This window comes from Sarcophilus harrisii, chromosome 1 (assembly GCF_902635505.1).
Source record: "Sarcophilus harrisii chromosome 1, mSarHar1.11, whole genome shotgun sequence".
Taxonomy (NCBI): domain Eukaryota; kingdom Metazoa; phylum Chordata; class Mammalia; order Dasyuromorphia; family Dasyuridae; genus Sarcophilus; species Sarcophilus harrisii.
The window spans coordinates 621,719,640-621,740,930 of NC_045426.1; the positions used below are offsets into that span (position 1 = coordinate 621,719,640).

Here is a 21,291-nt window from a genome sequence, read left to right on the forward strand (position 1 = left end):
TAGTTTTACAGATGATGAAACTGAAGCAAGCAGGGTTAGCTGATTTTCCCAGGGTCACATAATTAAGTGCCTGAGGCTAGATTTGAATTTAAGAAGATGGATCTACCTGACTTCAGAGCCAGTCCTCTGTCCACTTGGTTGCCTGCTAGTTAAGTGGCGCATTACTTGATTAAAATATCCTTTACCTAAAGTGCTAATTTTGATTTTTACCATTAGGTCAATTTTGCTAGAAATGGCATTTAAAGACTTAAATGTCCAGGTGACAATCCTCTCATCTCTTCTCCTATATATTCCACTGGTAGTATTTGTGCATTGCCATCTAAAATGGTAGAGTTCTAAAAACACAGTTAATTTGAATGTTTATTTAATTTCCATAATACAATGCATGCAGTACAAATCAGAAAACTGTATCCAGACCCCTCTGATTTTGCATTCTAACAAGTATGACAATAATAATGCCTTTTCTGTGTGTAAGACTCCTAACTTGCAAAGTGCCTTCTTTATTTATTCAATCTTCCCATCACACCTGTGGAGAGAAAGGTAGAAGATCATCATTATGATGATTAGGATGATGAAGCACCCAAGGCTTCAGAAAGCTAAAATTTGGAACAATATAGATCTAGAACTCCTGCTTTTGGTATCTCTCACTAAAAAGGCATCTGACATTATTGTCCTTGGGCTGCTCTGGAATCAGCATTGCCAAATAGCTTTCCCAAAAATCTTTCCTTTCTTCTGAAACCCCTCACATGGGAGGCAATAGACTCTTCACTGCTGTTCTCATCAGAGCTTGAGCTCCTCGTCCCTAAACCAGTAGGAGCCAAAGGCCATTCATGGTTACTGTTTTCACATAGTGTTCCATTGTCCTGGCATTTGGATCTGCTCCAGAATCTGAGACTTTCATTGAATGCAGCAGCAGCCATACACTCCGCAGCCGTCTGATCACAGGAGCACAGAAGCTTCTCACACAGACTCTGCCCTTTACCTAAAGAAGCAGAGGTAAAAACAGTGGACAAATGAGAAGGTTCCATCCTTGTCATCAATAATTATTCATGCATATCTAGTAAAACTTTATATTTTGCCAAGACTTTCCTTACAATAGTCATGTGACACAGATAGTGTGATATTATCATCCCTTTAAAGACTCAGAGGATTACATGATTTGCCCATTATTACAAAATATATGGAAGTATCTGGATACAAACTCAGATCTTAAATTTTAAGTTGAGCTCTCTTTCTCCTTTATCACTTCTTACATAGAAATGTGTTAGCTATAATGCTCCTATCAAGCACAATTTTGTTTTATTGTACGCTATGGGAATGAAATCCCTTGCTGGATAGTAAATTCCTTGAGGAGTTGGAAGGGACTTTGGAGATACTGTATTTACCCCCATATAAAGTTTGGCTATCACCTATAGCAACCTTAATAGGTGACAGCACAATCTCTGCTTGGATTGTTCCAGTGCTAAAAGACTTTGTGCAAACTTTCAAAGCAGCCCAGTCCATTTCTGCAAGACTCTTATATTTAGGAAATATTTTCTTTATGTTTATCCAATTGTTTTTCCTTTAATTAAATTCTACCTATTAGTTCTAGTCTTGCCTTTTAGGGTTGAGTAAAACAAACATTTGATCTCTTGAATGTGACAGCATTTTACAAATTTGAAGATACATACACCTTCTTCTAATTTGGTCTTATAAAGTCTCCTTCCACCCATCCAAGTACTCTCCCCCTCTAGTACCTATCACTCTTTCCTATGTCGTCAATTTTATCTCTATCTGTAGCATTTAGCACAGAGACGTTCAAATATTAAGTGCTTATTAAATGCTGTCTCTAATGTCTGTCTGTCTATCCTCTCTTTAAAAAGTTACAAAACCCATACATTCTACCTTTAGGCAGCTTATATTTTTAGCAAAATTTTCCTCATATTTAGCCTAAATCTGCCTGTTTTCAATTTCTTTCTTAGCCTAAGTAAACAAGTATAACCCTTCCACATTATACTTTTTCATATATTTAATAACAGCTCTCATAATCTACCTAAGTAAGATTCCTCTGCTTCTGGTTAAACAGTCCCACTTCCTTCAACTGTCTTCATCTAATCTGGTTTCTGGGTATCCTAACCCTTTCTTTGTATACTTCTTCATAGGCCTCACAATGTCTAACATTCTTGCTTAAAGCATTGAGAAATAATGTTTTAGTTGGAACTAAAATTTAAATATAACAATTTTAAATTTAAAATAACAATTTCATGGAATTAGGGAACTTCAGAGTTCATCTAGTTTAGTTCCAAAGTGAAACATAAATCCCATCACCACAAGATGATGCTGACCATCCAGCATACACTTGAAGACCAAAATTGAAGGTAAAATAAGGAGAAAGAGGAGAACAATATGTACAATGATTACAACATAAATAAAGCAGACTCCCATTATTCACAGTAATCAATCTTTGGAGATTACATAATGAAATATATCTGATACAAAGGTAAGTGACTTATAGGAGCAGAATATACATATATTAGACAATTGTTTTATCGATAAATATTAACTTTTTATATAGAAAATTGCTGAGGTAAGTGGGTAATAACAATGGTGTAAAAACCAAAGACACTACTAATACTTTTAGAAATTCAATATAGATAAATTTGAATTATTTATAGTTTTGTTATGGTTCTTATATTTTTTAATCTTCATAATTTTTGTGACTTTTTCTTGTTGTAAAATTACTTTTATAAAAATACTTTAAAATTTATACTGCTGCTTTTATATATATAAATATACATACACATAATATCAAAAATAGATAAATTGTATCCATTTCCTCTATAATTATTAAACTATTTGGAGTGAAGGGCTATGTGTATATTTAGTAGACACTCAGTGATTTCCTTCTGGTTTGATTTGACCACCAATTCTCCATTCAGTCACTTACATTTTGCTTTGCGATCCTCACATGTCACTTTGGATCCTGAACTTCTGTCTAAATCACAGCCAAATTTCTTCACTTGTTCTAAGCAACAATGATGTGAAAAGCAACATCTACAACAAAACAAAACATGTATAGTCCACCAACAGTCCAAGAACAATTTTGTTTTTCTCTTTAAAAACAAGAACCTATGCCCTTTCCTTTAAGAAAAAAGAAAGCAATATATTAACAATGCTCTCTTGTAAACTAGGAACATCACATCAACATTCCTAAAACTGTATTCTATGAATCTCTGGGGTTAGGTGAAACTAGCCAAGGGATTCTTTGAGGAAACAAAGTTGTAATGGTGGCGAATGTGATCTTACTTATCATGTTCATATATTCTCTTCTCTGCAAGTACAAAATATATGTAATAAGCTAATGCAGATATTGATTGAAAAATTATTGGACTATCCACTAAGAAATGAATTGTTGAATCCATCAATCAGAATATGATTCAAACAGCAAACTGATTATTGGTTTGTCTCAGTAGTATTCAAATAGAAAAATCAGTGTTCATTTATACTCAAAGGATTTTTGTTATTGATTCAACATTTCTGAAGCTGAGTATTGTCAAGCATTATGCTAAGTGCTGGGGATGCAAAGTAAGATAAAAACAGACAAGCCAACCAAAGAAACAAACAAAAGACCAACATCTCTGCAATCAAGAAACTTGCTTTCCAAAGGGAGCAATGTCAAAACACAGGTGTGTACAAATTATGCATAGAACAAATAGAAGATAACCTTAATGGAAAAAGCATTACCCTCAAGAATACTAAAGAAAGGACTCTTACAGAAGGGATTAATAAATATGAGACCTGAAAGAAGCCATGGAAGTTAAAAGCTGGAGGGTATTAAGGGCAAAGGTAGATGGAATGCTATGTGAGAGAAGCAGTAAGTAGATCTGTGTGTCTGGGTTATAGAGTATGTAGAAGGAAGTATAATGTAAAAAGGTTGGGAAGGTAGGTTGGGACCAGGTTGCAAAGAGGTTTCAGTTTGAGATGCTCATGAAGCACCACATTTAAAATCTCCAGTAGACAGCGGTTGATGGGCAGCTGAAATCAAGAGAGATTTCTAAACAGAGATGATGGTTAAACTCATGGAACTGATGAATCACCAGAATAAGTAGATTAAAAAGGGAAGAAAACACTGAGCTATGCCAGCCATAAAGACATTACATTTATGAATGATATTAAGCTAATAATCATTACAATTAAACAAAATGAACATGATAAAAGATTTTTTTTTTAAAAAGCAAAAGCATCAATAACCCCAGTTCTGATGCTGCAGCAGGCAATTCATGCACCTAATTCATGAATCATATGTGAAACTGAAATCGTAGGGGGAGTTAGTGACCCTGCTACATTCTTGAAATCTCACTATAGATGCAATCACCTTTGTGTTTTTGAATCTTAGTTTCTTCATCAATAAAATGTAGAGGTTGGAATGGACAGTCTTTGGACTAGATCACCTCTAAGGCCCATATTAGTTTTAATACTCACCTAGTCCAGGGCCTGGTACTTATAGACAATAAATGTGAAATGAACTCCATTCAAATGAAGATTCTCCCAGCTCTAAGAGTTTATACTTCTGTAGATAGAGTACCAACCCTGGAGTCACAAGGACCTGAATTCAAATATGACCTCAGATTTTACTAGCTGTGTGACCCTGAACTGATTTGTTCAGTTACCCATGAAATCATTTAAACCTTTTTACCACAATTTCTTCATCTGTAAAATGAGCTAGAGAGGAAAATGACAAAGTGTTTCAAAGAAAACTCAAAATAAACTTGAGATCAGATATGACTAAAAATGAACAACCTTGTCTACTCAATAAATTTTTTTGCTGTTTTGTTTAGCCTTTTTTTTTCTCTAGAAGAGACCAAAAATCTGACACCCAAGCAATATAAAAACATCAAGAACTTGGGATAAAAAGAAAGGCAAAAACACAATTGTCTTCTAGGTGCTCACATTCTAATGGGGAAAAGAACCAGTAAATAAGTATATACCAAAGTGTCACACAGTATAGATGGAAGATAAACTTAAAAACAAAGAACCATGGGGAGGGGCCTAGGCCTCTTGAATTTGATCACTCCTTATATTATCTACTTCACATACTTTACAACTTTATAGTTCTCTATATATGTAGGTTGTTCAGCACATTAGCATTCCTTTCCCCTCCTCCATTTGGAAATAAGTCTGACAGATATCCTTGCCCTTCCCGATGGTCTTTGCTGATAAAACTAGTTTAGGATAATTCATAACAAAGAATCTCAACATGAAATCTATAGATCCCTAAGAGATTCTTGGATACATTTCAGGAAACTGTGAACTTGATGGGGAAAAAATCACATCATTACTTCAATATAAATAATATCTTTTGTAATGCTTTGTATTTTGCTTTAGGCATTCTAAATATTTTTCTAAGAATGGGTTCATAGGCTTCACCAGACTGCCACAGAGACCATCTCTCTCTCTCTCTCTCTCTCTCTCTCTCTCTCTCTCTCTCTCTCTCTCTCTCTCTTTCTCTCTCTCTCTCTTTCTCCTTTCTGTCTCTGTTTCTATCTCTGTCTCTCTCTGTCTCTCTATCTCTCTCCTCCCCCTCTCCCTCTCATTCTCCCCTTTTCTCTCTTCCTCTCCCTCTCCTTCTCCCTCTCCCTCTCCTTCTCCTTCTTTCTCTCTTTCTCTCTCTCTGTCTCTGCCTCTCTCTCTCTCTCTCTCTCTCTCTCTCTCTCTCTCTCACACACACACACACACACACACACAAATTATAGAGCTCTGATCTAAGAGTATTCCTGTTCCTTCATGTCTTAATGAGTCGAAGTTCAGTTGTAATGAACCAATGACAGCTGACCTTGTATCTGGACTGTGTCCTGACAGTGGGCCCTGCATCTATATCACAGAGCAATAATCAATCCCCCATACCTATCTAAGGGATCAACAGGGTCTCCCCTTCCTTCTTGACCACAATAACAACCATAAGATTCAAAGTCCTCTGGGCACCGAGCTGTCAGACAATAGAGCATTTCTCCAATCTGGGGCATCTCGTGCTTGACTTCTCCACTTTCTCCCAGTTGCACCAAGGTGAATCTGTCACAATCTAATTTAAAAAAGAAAAAGAAAATCAAATATTCAGCTATTCAGGCCATCGAGGAAACTGAGCTTAAAGACAGTGAAATCCTTGGCAGTTTATAAGCCTTTTAGGAGGGAGGGACTTTGAAAGACCATAAAATTTGGGAGTCCAAAAACCTGTGAGACCCATGGAAAATAGAATTGCTTCTTTGTCCTATCTGTAGATGAAAAACAAGTTTTAGAGGTGGATGTTATCTTAGAAGTCATCTAATCTAATGCTCTCATTTTACATATGAGAAAACTGGGGCCCAGAGAGGTTAAATAAATTACTCAAGTTCAACATTGCTAATAAATGTCTCTGCTAGGATTTAAACTCTGGTCTTCTTAATTCCAAGTTCAGTGTTTTATCCATTACACTATTCTGCTCTCTCCTATATAGCAATGATCAATCAACAAACATTTATTAAGCAGGCAAAGTGCTTAGCACTGCTAAGTGCTAAAGATATGAAGAGAGGCAGAAAGACAGCCTATCTAAATCTAATCAATTAGATTATGATTTTTTTTATTTAAAAACTTTATTTTTAGCATTCATTAAAAAATGTAAGGGGCAGCTAAATTGCGTGGTGGATAGAATATTGGCCCTAGAGTCAGGAGGACCTGAGTTCAAATTCAGCCTCAAACATTTGACACATTAGCTGTGTAACCTTGGATAAGTAATTTTGATGGTCTTCCAAAAAAAAGTTTGAATTCCACAGTCTCTTCTTCCTTTCTGTCCCCCACCCAGTGAAAAGACAAGTAATATGATATCAGTTATATATGTAAAAATCATATAAAACATATTTACATATTAGCTATGTTTCCAAAAATAAAAAAAGAAGGAAATGTAAAAGTGAACAAATTTGCTTCAATCTGCAGTCAAGACTTCATCAAATCTCTGTGGATAAATAGCACTTTTATCATAAGTTCCTTGGAATTTGCTTGGATTATTGTATTGATCACAGAATAGCTAAATCTTTCACAGTTGATCATATTGCTATTACTGTGTGTAGTGTTTGAGGAATTTAACATTCTAACATACATAACATCCACCTTATCTATTTCAAGACTCTTGTAGGGATCAAATTAAATAATTCATGTGAAAGTACTTTGAAGAGACATGCAAAATCTCTAATAAATAAAAGATACTATCATTAGCATTCTTTACTGCCCATCAGAATTTCTGGGGATGATAAATCATTATTTATGAATATCTCAGATTTCTCCAATTCACTTGCCACATCCTAGCTTGTACTATGATTACTTATGAACATGTTTCATTCCACTACTCAATTGAGAAGCTCTTTGTGATCAACAATTAGGTATTTTTTTCATCTTTGCATGACCATCGTTTCACTAATATTGTTTACTGATTGTTTATTTAATGCATCTACCATCAGTGTGGATAGAATATCACCAATATCTGGTGTTTGTACCTTTATCTCTCTTTTAAAATCTCATGATCTGAACTTGTTACCTAACCATCTTCTCTCCTCCACATATTAAATTGTTTGATAAGGATTGTAGGGATGGCAATTTTGACATCTAAGATTATCGATGAATTTAAACGAGTACTAAATCACACTATGTCTTTGTGTCTTTTCCCACCAACATTTTTATCTGTCAAATTGAGTTAAAATTGAGTTTTTTGAAGAACAGCCTGGAAAAAAAGCCATATGACATTAATTAATATTTTTCAGGAAATAGTTGTATAGAAATACTGATTATATGCTTAGTAGTTATAAATCTTCCTTTCATCTACCATGAGACCAGGGATAATGTCTTGTCTAAACATTATTACTGACAAGGATCAGAGAAGGTTTCCAAATCAGTTACCACTACCATACCTTTCCCTCCCCCCACCTCCATTCATCATCATTCCAAGGTCAGATCACCTTACTTTACTTTTTGGGAAAGGGTTTCCAGTCTTAGGGAAAATGAAAAATAGCTATTTTTCATTTAGCTCTCTTTCCTCACAAGGTTATGGCCTAGGGAAGGAAAGGGGATTTAGGAAAAATCTAATATAAAAAAATCAATCCTATCAATAAGTATATTGTATAAATGTACTATGTACAAAAAGAAAGACAAAAACTCTATCCCTGCTATCAAAGAGCTCATAGGCTCACCAAATGTATAAATTAAAAACTATTTCAAAAATAAATGGAAAGGCAAAAGGTCTAATTAGTCTAATTGGACTTTTAAAATGCTGTAGATCACTGAAGCATATATACACTTAACAATGCTGTTCCTAGGTACATACTCCAAAAGAGATCAAGGAAAAAGGAAAAGGACCCCATATACAAAATATTTATAGCAGCTCTTTTCACTAAAGCAAAAGAAAAAAAAATAGCAACAAAGAGGGTCTTCATTAAATGGGGAATGGTTGAATAAATTATGGTGTATGAATGTAATGGAATATTACTGCACTGTCTAAAAATGACAAAAAGGAGGTTTTCAGAGAAATTTGACAAGACTTCTAGAAATTAATTTAAAGTAAAATGGAGAACAATTTATACCATAGCAACAACATTGCAAATGAAAAAATAATTGAAATACTAAAGAATTCTGATCAATGCAATGACCAACCATGACTCCAGAGAACTGATAAAATGATCATTCTCTCAGATGCAAAAATAGAGGAATTTATTCATCTCAAAAGGACAAACCTTGAAAATACAATTCTAATTCAGAGATGGAGAGTTCTGACATAATGAAGTACAGGTTTGGGGGTAAGAATGGGAATCTACAGACCAAGATTGGAAGGTTTTCTTCACACAGTCTGAATAGGATGATGATCTCTCATACAGGGATAGCCCTACATGTGGGCACAATGGGTGACTGCTTTGAATGGTACTAGATAAGCCTTGTCTCTACAAAAATATCTTTCACGTGGATCTAGGATGTTTGAAATTATCCATAACTAACCCTAACCCTAATATTAAGGGCAAGGAACTGAAGGTGGCCACTTAAAGGCTAATGTCACATAGGTTACATGTTACACCATTATGAGTCATTAACACCTTAGTGGTGATAACTTTATTCCATTAGCTACCAGAGAACTAAGGAAAGAGGCACAGGAAAAGGAAGATGGTAAATTCTGGAGCACCAACCTCTGCCTAGAAAGAAAAGGCCCTTGCAGAACACGATTGGGCCTAATAGGCAATATTTACAGGCTGAATGCCTTTTGGCCAAAGGTAATAAAGGAAGACCAGATATTTTTAGAATTCCACAAATTTCATCTTTTTTAGACTTTATATATTTCCTAACCATGGACTGACAACAATGGCTCTCTTGATAATAGACATTGAGAATCACAAGGTTCAAGATGACTTTTATCTTCTCATTCTATTTTATTTTCCCCTCATATATGGTCCCAATATTTTGTGGTACTTTCCTTTAAAAGAACATAACAAAGACCTTTTGATTCAACTCTGAGTTTCATCTTATTCCTCTGTAAAAAATGAGGTGTTTGCACAAGATAACATCTAAAGTTCTAATTGTAAATGCCTAAGAACTTATGAATCACTTCTTCAATTCTGTTTCTGCTTGTGACTACTAATCTGAAGGGTCCTTTCAAGGCATGACAAAGCCTTCTGCTCTTGAATTTCTGATTTGCTGAGGCTTTGTCCTGTATCTTAAGCTCACTCCTACTTCCTCAGTATCTAGCTGAAGACTCATTTCCCAAACTACAAAGCAGCTCTGATTTCCTGATAACTGTAGGGGACTTATCAATGTTGTTTTTGTTTTTATTGCTGCTGTTAAGGCTAGACAATCTTTAAGCAGCACTCTATAATAACAAAGCACTTTATATCTCATTTGATCCCCATAAAAATGCTATGAAGTATTTTTCCATTTTGTGGATGAGAAAAGGGAATCTTAGGTAAAGTGACCTGCCTAAAGGCACAGAACCAAAAAATGGCAGAAATGGGATATGAATCTCTTGGCTCTTAATAGGGTGTTTTTTCCATTACACCTCATTACCCGGTGTGTGTGTGAGGGGTATGGAGGGACATGGACATATCTTTGTCTCTGAAGCATGTGTGTGGAATGGCTTCACTAGCTTAGGACTTATGACTAATTTGGCTCCTAGCAACACAAAATTTTTTTCCTTAAGACTTCAGGGAATATTACCATTTAGTCTGCCATAGAGAGATACAGATAAGCCTCCAAGTATACAATGAACCAGTAAGCAATGCTGGACATCAAGTTCAACTTTTCTCCAGAGAATTTCTCATGAAAAATTGGAAGAGCTGAAGGTAGAAAGCCCAGCTAACAGCCTTTCAGCAAGGAGTATTTGAAGGAAACCTGTTTCCATCACCTAAACAAAGCTACGTTATGTAAAGCTATGTTAGCTTTCAAAGGGTCAAAAAAACTACCTTCAGTCATCCAAATGAGACATTTAGCCTTGGTGTTCAGCTGAGATCATTGCTGATGACTTTTCTCTGCTATGCTGATGGAATGCACATAGTTTTAAAACTAGAGTCTAAGAATGGATGGCTAGATAGAGGAGGCCTATGTGTACTTACATGCTTAGTGCTTTACTAGGGATATCAGTAAACCCTGGAATTGTAGGTTTCACATTTTCACTATGTGAAACTATAGAGATATCCAATGATTTGAATTAACATTTCAATAGTATAGGCAAGTCAGGGAAATCAGACTTTCAGATTCTTCCAGCATCTAACCTCTCCATGCTGCAGTTTCCCTATCTATAAAACAAGGTAAGTCAGAATACACAATCCTTAGGCCTACTTCCTTCTTTGAAATTCTAATCAGCATGTAAATCAACACTTGCTATAGTCACTTCTTTTTGCTGTTTTTTAATCTCTCCCATGGTTTGCCCTTTTGCTCTGATTTTTCTCTCCCAATATGATTCATAAAATAATGTGTATCAAAAATAAATGAACTTACAAACAAACAAACAAAAATTTCCTATCAACACCACACTGGATAAATTGCTCACATACCCAATCTGTGGTTTTGTTTTTAGCAGAAGGCAGTCAAAGGTTAACCTGGAATCTAACCTCCCTTACTAGTCCTTTATAGCAAGTATGTAATGCATCAATTTATCTAAATCTTCCCTAAGGAGGAACTAGTTCCTGAGGTAGTAATGATGGAAACCTTGAAGGGAAAACAATCAGTCACTGAACTTACCACAGAGGAAAGGAAGGAAAGAAATAATCTGACATTCACTCTAGATTTGGGTTGAATGAATTTCATAGACTTCAAATGAAAGCTGGAACTCTGTAGGAGAAGTTAGCCCAGGAGGGATGAGAAACTGTCAAGAATGATATTTTCAAGACCCAAAGAAGAACTTCAATAAGAAGAAAAGGGGGGTTTGTTTAAAGATACCAAGGTAGATGCTCTGGCGACTCACAGAGTTGAAAAAAGAAAGATTATATACAGAAGATGAAAGCAAAGGCAGGTAATAGAGGAAGAATACAAAACCAGGGCAAAATTTTGTAAGAAGAATGTCAAGATAATAACTAAGAACAATTCAGAGAATTCATGATGAAATATAAATGTGTGTACATATCTTGTCATACATACAAGTACATACACGTGTACTCACATGTATGTAAATGTTTATAAGTGCACATGCATCTATTTATATCTATACACATGCACACATATGTACTTGTTTAGTTGCTTATTGTGTCTGACTCTTCCTGAGCTCATTTGAGGTTTTCTTGGCAAAGCATTGGAGTAGTTTGTCATTTCTTTCTCTAGCCCATTTTATAGATGAGGAGACAAACAGGGCTAAGTAAGTTACCAAAGGTCACAGAGCTGGTAAGTATCTGAGGCCAGATTTGAACTCAGGAAGATGAATTCTTTTTAGTAGTTGCTTTTGTTTTTCTTAGTTTATCACTGGGGATATGGGTTTGGAAAAGAGAGAATGTAGACTCAAAAATAACATTACATTTTCAAAAGAATAAGAAAAGAAATTTTAAAGAGGAATGTTAGAAATTCTGAAGTAATATGAACAGAGGCTGGTGAGGAAAGCTAAGGATAATAAAAGAAAAATTTTATGGCTTTGTTGAAGAAAAGAGGAAAGTCACAAAAAGATAGGATCCCTGATTAGAGTGGATGGAATAATGATAATTAATAATAAAGAAAAATCGGAGTTACTCAATGCTTATTCTTTGCCTGTCTTCTCTTTCCAAGACAAATGCTCTTTCAAAAGTAAGAACAAAACAAAAACAAGATGAATAAGGACATAAAAGCCCTTGATGAGCTCAGGTCAACTGTCTCAGATGAATCTTTTAGTATCTGTCAATACTGAAATAAATAAAAAAGAAAATTTCCAAGACATTGTCAGTGACTTCTGGGATTCCATGGAGGGAGAAATGTTATAAAAGGACTACAGAAGAATATGTTATCTTCAAAATTATAATTATAAGCCATCATTTGTTTGACTTAGCTACCTGGAAAGAAAGTATTATAAAAGGAATGGCTATGAATGTCTAGAGAAGCAAAGTGTTTGGTAAGGTCTCCCCTACTATTCTTATTGACAAGAAAATAAATACAATTGGATGAATTGAGAAGTGATTGAATAGACTAACTGAGAGAGCAGTTCAGTATCAGTTTTGAAGATCTCCAATGGGGTGCCCTTGGATCTTTGCTTGACTTTTGAAAAAATTTTATTAGTGACTTAGAAAAAGCACAAATGGCATATTGGGCAGATATTCAGATGGCACAAAACTAAAATTATATACATTCATTGTCAGATAGAGGTAATTGAATCAGGTGGTGATGGGGATGATAGATTACTTTTAACCCAAAATGGGATATCAATGTAAGTATAGGGAGCAGGGATGACCATTAGGGACCTAGACCTATGATTCCATTGATATAAGGAGATCCTGGCTAAGGGAGCTTACTTTACCAAAGCAGGTTGGCAACTGTCTTCAAATTATTGTCTTAGAGGGAAGTTGCTTAGAAAAGGGCTGATTTGATTACTTAAACCATCTGCATGGCCTAGCCCTGATTTGAGTCCAATATTATTTTTTTTAATTCTGAATTTAATAAACACTAAAAAAATTTACACTTGCAAAGCAGAACAGAAAAATATAATTACATGTGTAAATACGAATCTCTTCACATAGCTTGCTTGATTGTTTTCTAAATATATGTAATATGTACAAATCCAGAATAAAAGGAAGAAATGCAAATCTGTTTTCTCCTGTAACAACAAAACAGATCTAGAAACTTACTATATCAAGTTCTGTTTGGGAAAATCTAAAAAAAATATCACAGTGAGGTTTTTTTTTTTGTTTTTTTTTTAAGCTTAGGTCATCAAAGAGAGAGAGGTCTGCAGACAATGGGGACAAAATCTATTTCAGAAAAGAGAGAGGCTGGATATCTTAAGGAAAAAAGAGATGACGAGTCTAGCACTGAGGGGTCAGACCTTGTTCAGGATTTAGGAGCAGTTACTAAACGGAAGCTCTGTCACTCACTACTCACTTTTGGGGCACTTTATTTTAATGCTTCTTATTGTTTCATGGAATCATTAAATTCTATTTGGTCCATTCTAATTTTCACAAAGTTTGTTGCTTAGGTAAAGTTGCTTAATAAGGAGGTGTTCATCAATTAGGGAATGCTTAAACAAATTTTGGAATATGAATGTGATGGAATATTATTGAAATGTAAGAAACGTTTCTGTCTCTCTACACATCCCTCCCTTTCATATTATATATATATATGTATATATATATATACACACACACATATATACATATATATATATATATACACACACATATATATATATAAAATGGTTGTGTATATATGCACACCATGTATTATATACACACATATATAGTCAAGCAAAACAAATAAGCTTGGATTCAATATTACAATACTACCACTTTGGAGTTCAGAATCAAAACCCTCCTTCCAGTGACTTAATAGGTCTCATATCTATATGGACAGGAGGGATTCTCTCTAATTGGATCCAAGGACAGTGCTGGCATTCCTACTTACCTTTTCCTGTTGTCTCCTTAGGGATCAGTTGGGAAGCTTGTACATCTGACTCCACAGGTTTAAGACCAGACAGAGCAATTGTTACTCCTTTCATTATGGAAACAGGCTGTATGGGTCCTAAAACACATAAATGATAGCTCGTGTGTAGAAACTGTTCATTAGGCAAATTAGTCAGTGGGTGCTGTCTTAATAGAGATAGTAGTAGTGTCCATCCAAAAGACCAAGATCTTTTCTTCTGACTTCTGAGAGAGTGGACAAATCTAACATTGTCACCATGAGAATTCACTGGAATCTAGTTCTCGAAGGGTGAATGTCTCTTCTGGGCCTCTAATGGGTTTTATTTTTTTGTTTCTTGTACTTATTTGTGGATTATTCATTTATATTCTAGTGCCCTTCATTCGATAATAGTTGTGAATGGAATGATGCGATAATTAAAATGATCCAGGCAGGAAGAGCAGCCTGCTGGGAGTCAGGTACACTGTATTTGAGTTCTAACCTCTTATTAGATGTATTCTCTTGGCCAAGTCATAGCACTTGGTTAAGTCCTTGTTTCCTCATCTATAAAGTGGAATGATAACATTACATCTGAACTTCACAAGAAAATATTTATTACTCCTTTTAACTCATTCAACCAGTCTAGTCAAACACCTATTTTAGCTTTTTTCATCACACCGACCATTCTATTAACCATCTTTGTGCCTTTGCAAAGTCCATCCTCCATACCAGGAACATATTTCCTCCTGACCTCCCAATCTTTTCTTTCCTCCAAAGTCCAGCTTAAAAGCCATTTTCCGCATGAGGCATCTTCTGATTTTCTTGTCTGCTAGTGAAGTCTTCCAAATTACCTTACACTTAGTTTATGTATACTTATAGATCTACATGTGGTACCCTCTTTCCCCTATGGAATATAAACTTTCATAGAGAAGATACTATTTCATTTTTGTCTTTGTATCTCTAGCAGAAATGCAGTGCCAGAACATATTTGGTGCTTAATAAGTACTTGCTTGCCTGAATACCTGTAAACAGCTTTGAAACAACAGAGATTATATAAATGTGGTTTATTGTTCTTATTTTGATACTTGTATGATTTCATCTCTACCCAACTTGTTAGGAATCTTTCCCTATTTCTTCTTACATTGTATGTAAATGGAACACTGGTTGTCTAACATTTTTTTCTATGGCCATCTACTTTCTAGATTATATAACTCTTTGGTGATGATCTACTCCACTATGCATAATTCTTCATATTGTATAATACAACTTGCTTCTGATTATCAGGTAGCTCTCAATTGCTTTGGTTGACCCTCTAATTTAATTCTTTTGGAGACCACAGTATTCTATAATTCAGAGCTATATATCATCACTGGAAGAATATTGATGCCAAAATGATTGTGCATTAACATGCACATTTATGCACATATAGCATATGTTTATATATTGTTTATTATATATTGAATTTGAGTATGCATTGAATATACATACATGCACAGTGTGCACACATATATTTACACAAAGGTACCTATGTGATTTGTCCAAGGTCATACATTTAATAAGTATCTAAGGCTGAATTTAAATTCAAGTCTTCCTGACTCCAAGAACAGTGTTCAAACCATTCTGCCACTTAACTTTATGTATGTACTAGGATGTACATAGAGCAATACACATATATAGATAAATATGTGTATATGTGCATATCACAGATAAACATTAGATGCATATGAAATTAGTAAGATTTTGGTTCCAATTCTACTTCAGACCTGTAACTACTGTGTGATCCTAACTAGGTTCTCTCTGGAGTTCAGTAGCTTTACCTATGAAATGAGGTCAGCCCTGAAAGCCTCTCAGGTCCCCTTTTAGCCAAAATATAAGATTTTATGATCTAAATTACTACGTCTCAACTTAGATCACACTCTTCCTCCTGCATTTGTCTGAACTCTTTTGAATGACTATGGATCTCACTGAGGAAGAGCTAGAGCTTTATGTTATCAGAACAATGTGATATGTAAATAAGAACACCTGGAAGGAGGCATTATTTATAGTAAATCCATCTTTCATTGGGATTGAGAGTTGGGAATCCTTTATGACAAGAGAAAAGATCTTTGGTTACCATGAATTGCTCTGTTTTCATTTGATCTGATAACTAGAAATTTTCTTACAAAGTCATTCCTGTTGTTATATCTTTCAAAGGCTTTTGTGAGTTTTAGAACATGTATAAGAGAGATCTTACTGGAAAAAAGCAAACAAAAGGGGCAGATAGCTCTTTTGAATCAAATAATTAATAGTTCTTTTTTTTTTTTTTTTAATGAGTACAGTTTTTTTGTAGTGTCTGCATTTTCCAATTGAAAGATGTGGTCAGTTGTAGAATAATTTACCAAAATCTATCTATTGCATTCTTATACTATCTTTTATGATACAACCCAGTCTAGTCTAATCTAATAATCTTATGTATATATCTGGCTACGTTACTTTACTGATCAAAAACCTCCAGTGCCTCAGTCTATTCTGTCAAATTCAAAGTCTTCTACTTGGTATTCAAGGACCATCTTACCTTTCTTACCTTATCTCATATTCTTCTCCCCTTCTATGCACTTTTGGCTCCACTCAAACTAGACTACTCTTTGCCTTCCCTCTAAAATGCTCATACTTTTGCTCAGGCTATTTCTCATCTCTGATATGTGCTCATGTTATTTACATACAATTTTTGTTGACATGGGAAAATAGGTTTGGGGAGTGGATAGTTGTTGCTACTTTCTCAGTTGCCTTTTGGGAATTTGTGACATGGAAGGAGCTCTTGATTTTTCATCTTCTCTTCAGACATTTTGGAGAATCCCTCTACTCTATCTTTGTGTTAACTCTAGCATATATCTTTTTTTGTGTAGAGTCTTTCTTGATCTCTAAACTCTATTCCCAATTTTGTTTTCCCTTCTGATATTTCTGCTTCTACATGTTACCCATTGGAAATTGTGATATTAAAATCCCAAAGTAGAGGCTTTTCTGTCATTGATGGAGGGAAAAAGTTGGTGATAAAAATCATTACGTGTCTTACCCATTTTTTTGGATCTCCTTTTCTCTTACTTTTTGTCTTTAAATTCTCTTAGTATGGTCTGGCTTAATTGGGTCTAACCACATTTCCTATAAACTCACTTTTCCCTGTACTGTATTTTCCTATTATTAAAATATAATATATTTCATTTAAAAAAGTACTCATCATGTCCAAAGTTTCCCTACTTTTCTCAGAGTATTCATGATAAATGGAAATGAGACTTTTGCATAGTCTCCTAGGCTTTAGCTTTTCTCCTTTTCTCCATATTTTCCTTTTTTTTTTTTTGGCCATTTTCCCCTTTGTATCGAATGGGGGAGATCTAGCAATAATAGCTAGAATTTATATATCACTTTAAGCTTTACAAAGTGCTTTACAAATATTATCTAATTTATCCTCACAACAGCCCTGAGAAATTAGAGTTATTGAAGCAGACAAGCATGCATAGGTTACAGACATGGAGTAAGTGACTTGCATAAGATCACACAGCTAGTAAATCAGAATTTGAAATCAAGTTTTTTTGATTCTGGGTCTAGCACTATCCATACATAGTACTACCTAACTGGTTTCCATTAGAGGGTATATTAACTTAATTTCATGGGTCTTCCTGAGTTCTTGCTAGGACTTCTTTATCTCATTATTATTTGTAACAGATGGCAAAAAAATGTAATTATCTTCATGGCTGTTTTTTTGTAAATGCTCATCATAAATAATACAATAAGAAATGATCCATGAAATGATGTTTCCTTCTTATCTTCTGATGAGTAGGGAAGGGACTAGGAAAGGAAGAGAATAAGCATTTATATGGTTCCTGCTACACGCCAAACACTGTGCTAATAGTTTTATAAATATTACATCATTTGTTTCTCACAACAATCCTAGGAAATAGGTGCTGTTATTTTCTCCACTTTATAAGTGAAGAAATTGAGGCAAACACAAGTTAAGTGACATGATTACAATTAGTGTCTGAAACTGAATTTGAACTTGGGGCTTCCTGACTCCAATCCTAAGGCAACTAATTATATCAATTATTTTATTTGCTTTTTTCAAGGAGAAATATATGTATCATCCTTCCATTTAGCTATAACTTTTCTTTTTCCTTCTAGTATCATTTATAGCAACTATATTAAAACTGAAATGATTCAGTTCTAGTAAGTGTATTGGTCACTAGGCAAGGATCTCACCTTTATTGATAAACAAGTTAAAATTAATAAAAAGTCTAAAATTTGTATGATTCTTAGCACCATTTTTTCTTTTTTAAACTTCTATTATTACTGCAGAACCAGAAGGGGGCCACATAAGACTGAGGATAACTATATTTTTTCTTCATGTATTTCTATTATCAAGGGGCTAATCTATTGGTCTACTTCATTGTCTGTGTCAATGTGACCCTATTAAAATCTATTTTTTAGTTTTGCCAGATGTTGAATTAGCCATTGAAAATTGAAGGTCACCCTCATACCATGATGAGGAGCCAGAGTAGAGTTTTGGAAGATTAGTATTTTTCACATTTGGATAGAAAACATAGGATGATAATATAGACTCTCCTCCAGTCTACCTCAGTTCTTCCCAACCAGCATCAGACAGTACATGATCTAAAGCAAAAATCAGGACTGTCTGTGTGACCCACCTATTTTTCTCCTTTTCCCTTACTTAGGGACAAGATTATGTCAGAGCTAGCTCAAACTGGCTCTTGAGAACTGGTTGTTAAATTTTCAGTGTAAGCATTTATTTCTTGGAAATCAGCAAATAATACAAATCAGGACTTAATTTATGGTGTTGTCTATTGTCAAGACTCAAGAAACTAATGGAGAAAATGTTAAGAAGCAGATTAAACTTAAAAACATATCCTGGACACATTTTTTCCTTATAAACTGGTTGTTAGACACTTTGGCTATATAGCTTGCTTTGTGCATCTTGCTTAATCTTGTAAAAGACAACATGTCAATCAACCAATAAACATTGTGCCAAATACTAGATATGCTATTGTGGTAGGGATTGTATCACTATATTGATTATCTACAGAAGGAATACAGTAACAGAAGTATTCACCAGGTTTCTGTTCTACTTCACTCATTAGCTCAGTGTTGCTCCTAAAGACTCTAGTCTCTTAAGTATAGGAATATATAAAATGTTCAAATTCTGCCTTAGGAATTTATTGGCTCTATGACTCTTTACAAAGTACTAAAAAACACCAAAAAACAAAAAAACAAAGAAACCTTGGCTGCCTCAGTTTCCCCTCCTATAAAATAGGGTGAACATCTACCTCTCAAGGTGACTGTGAGGATAAAATAAGATGATAATGATAACTAATTATAGTGAAAGAATTGTAAAGTGCTTTACAAACCTATAAATACTATAAAATTGCTATTATAATTATTAACTATTATAATCCCCTAAATTGTTTCTGCCACTGGAAAAACCAATAACAGTTGGTGGTAGACAGAATGAATCGTTTTCCCAATAGCTGGACGAATGAATTTAAGGAATGAGATGAAATATTGCTGAAAATCTAAAATCTATGTTTAACTTTCAGTGAACTGATAGGATTCACAATAACTGACTATCTTAATAACTCTAGATTTTTCTCTATGTGGTTCTCAGTTCTTGTTTTTGCTTTATATCCCCCACTCCCACTCCAGGTGCTAAGGATAGTAATTATTGTGTGTTCTGCTCACAGTAATAATTCAATTAATATTTCCTAAATTGACATCAGTTCTCCTGACCATCTTGATTATTTCAATTGCTCTCTCTGTGGTATTGTCTGTGTTGTATTATTTCTTCCCCAATCTTCACACTCCAATGCACTTGGCTTCATTAATTTATTCCATAGCCAGGAAATAAAATCCAAGTCAAAAAAATCCATGGGCTACTTACCTTTCACTGCTACAGTATCTGGATGTATTGTGCCTTCATGGCCTCTGACAATAGCTGAACAAAAGAGAGAAAAAAAATCACTTGAAGGTTGATTTTTCCTTTCAACTTCACCTCTGTTCTCAGAAGGTAGAATCTATTATGATAGAAGAGGAAGCCAATTAGAGACCTTGTAACCTTTTCCTGGGCTCCAATCACTTGTGTGTTCCTATGAACTGGGGACAGTAGGAACAGTTGAAAACATATGATTATAATCCAAACAAGTGTTTATCGATTAAGAGCAGCAAGAGTTAGCTGATCTTTAAACTAACTGAAGCGAAAAGCTTGGGTAAAATTCATCTAATTTAAAATGAGGGAGCAGTTACTTCCCTCCCCAAATGTGTAAAGATCCTTGAACCAAGTGGAAAAGCACATCCTGAAAAATACAATGTGGTGGGGAGAAGGGACCATCGCTGATTATATGATGTAAAGAAATCAAGCTAACTTTGCTGGGATTCAATTTCTCTTTCTACAAAATAAGAATTATATGTAACATGGTATGGTAGACAACTAGTCTTGGGTCAGAAAAACCCAAATTCAGACTCTAACATTAACCCTTTCTGATTAAAGACTATTATGTGGTCTCTGACACATACTGATTGGGTGATTCTAGGTAGATAACTTAAACTTTTACTACCTGATATTCCCCCAAATGTGCTGAATGTCACTGTTAATTGGTGAATTGGAAATTCACCAAAATAATCAAGATCACAATCTGGTCCTTTCTACCAAAATAATGATGACATCTGCTCTTGTTTGCCCCTCAAGTTTTCTGATGTAGCAAATATTAAATGGGGGCATATGGATAAAAGTTCAGATTCTTTCAACATTCGAGGTCCTCTAAAATATGGTAGAGCCCTGCCTGTCCATGTATGTTCCAGCTAATTTGGATGACTCACTGCCTCTTAAACACATTTTTGTCTTTGCACAGATTCCTCCCTATTACCAGATTTTCTTCCTTCCCTTCCTCATTTGTTGAGTTCTTTCCCATCTTTTAAAGACCTGCACAAAAATCACATCAACCAGAAAACTTCCCTGAAAGACTTATTGTCATTTATTTAGTTAATCTTTAAACTGCATGATTTCCTTTTTAATAATCTCACTTCTTATCATTGAATGCTTCCCAATGTCTTTCCTAAAACACAACATCCAGAAATAAACACAACACTTTTATTTTGGGTCTGACTAGGACTGAGTATATTGAGACTGCTGTCTTCCAAATGCCTCCTTTAATTCACCCTTAGTTTATTCAATAATCACATTCTTGATTTACCTTGAGCTTGTGAGTC

General features: G+C 34.8%; 1 protein-coding gene across 1 annotated transcript in view; it reads right to left on the bottom strand.

Annotated features, from left to right (window-relative positions):
• Positions 1–348: 348 nt before the first annotated feature.
• OC90 (otoconin 90) overlaps positions 349–21,291 on the bottom strand; it is a 47,984-nt gene continuing 27,041 nt past the window's right edge. The window contains exons 9-13 of the mRNA XM_012541827.2: positions 19,967–20,020; positions 14,050–14,166; positions 5,884–6,058; positions 2,927–3,033; positions 349–982 (exon numbers count right to left, since the gene is read on the bottom strand). Of these exons, the coding sequence (XP_012397281.1) occupies positions 666–982; positions 2,927–3,033; positions 5,884–6,058; positions 14,050–14,166; positions 19,967–20,020 (770 nt within the window). The 3' untranslated portion in view covers positions 349–665. The remainder of the gene's footprint in view (positions 983–2,926; positions 3,034–5,883; positions 6,059–14,049; positions 14,167–19,966; positions 20,021–21,291) is intronic.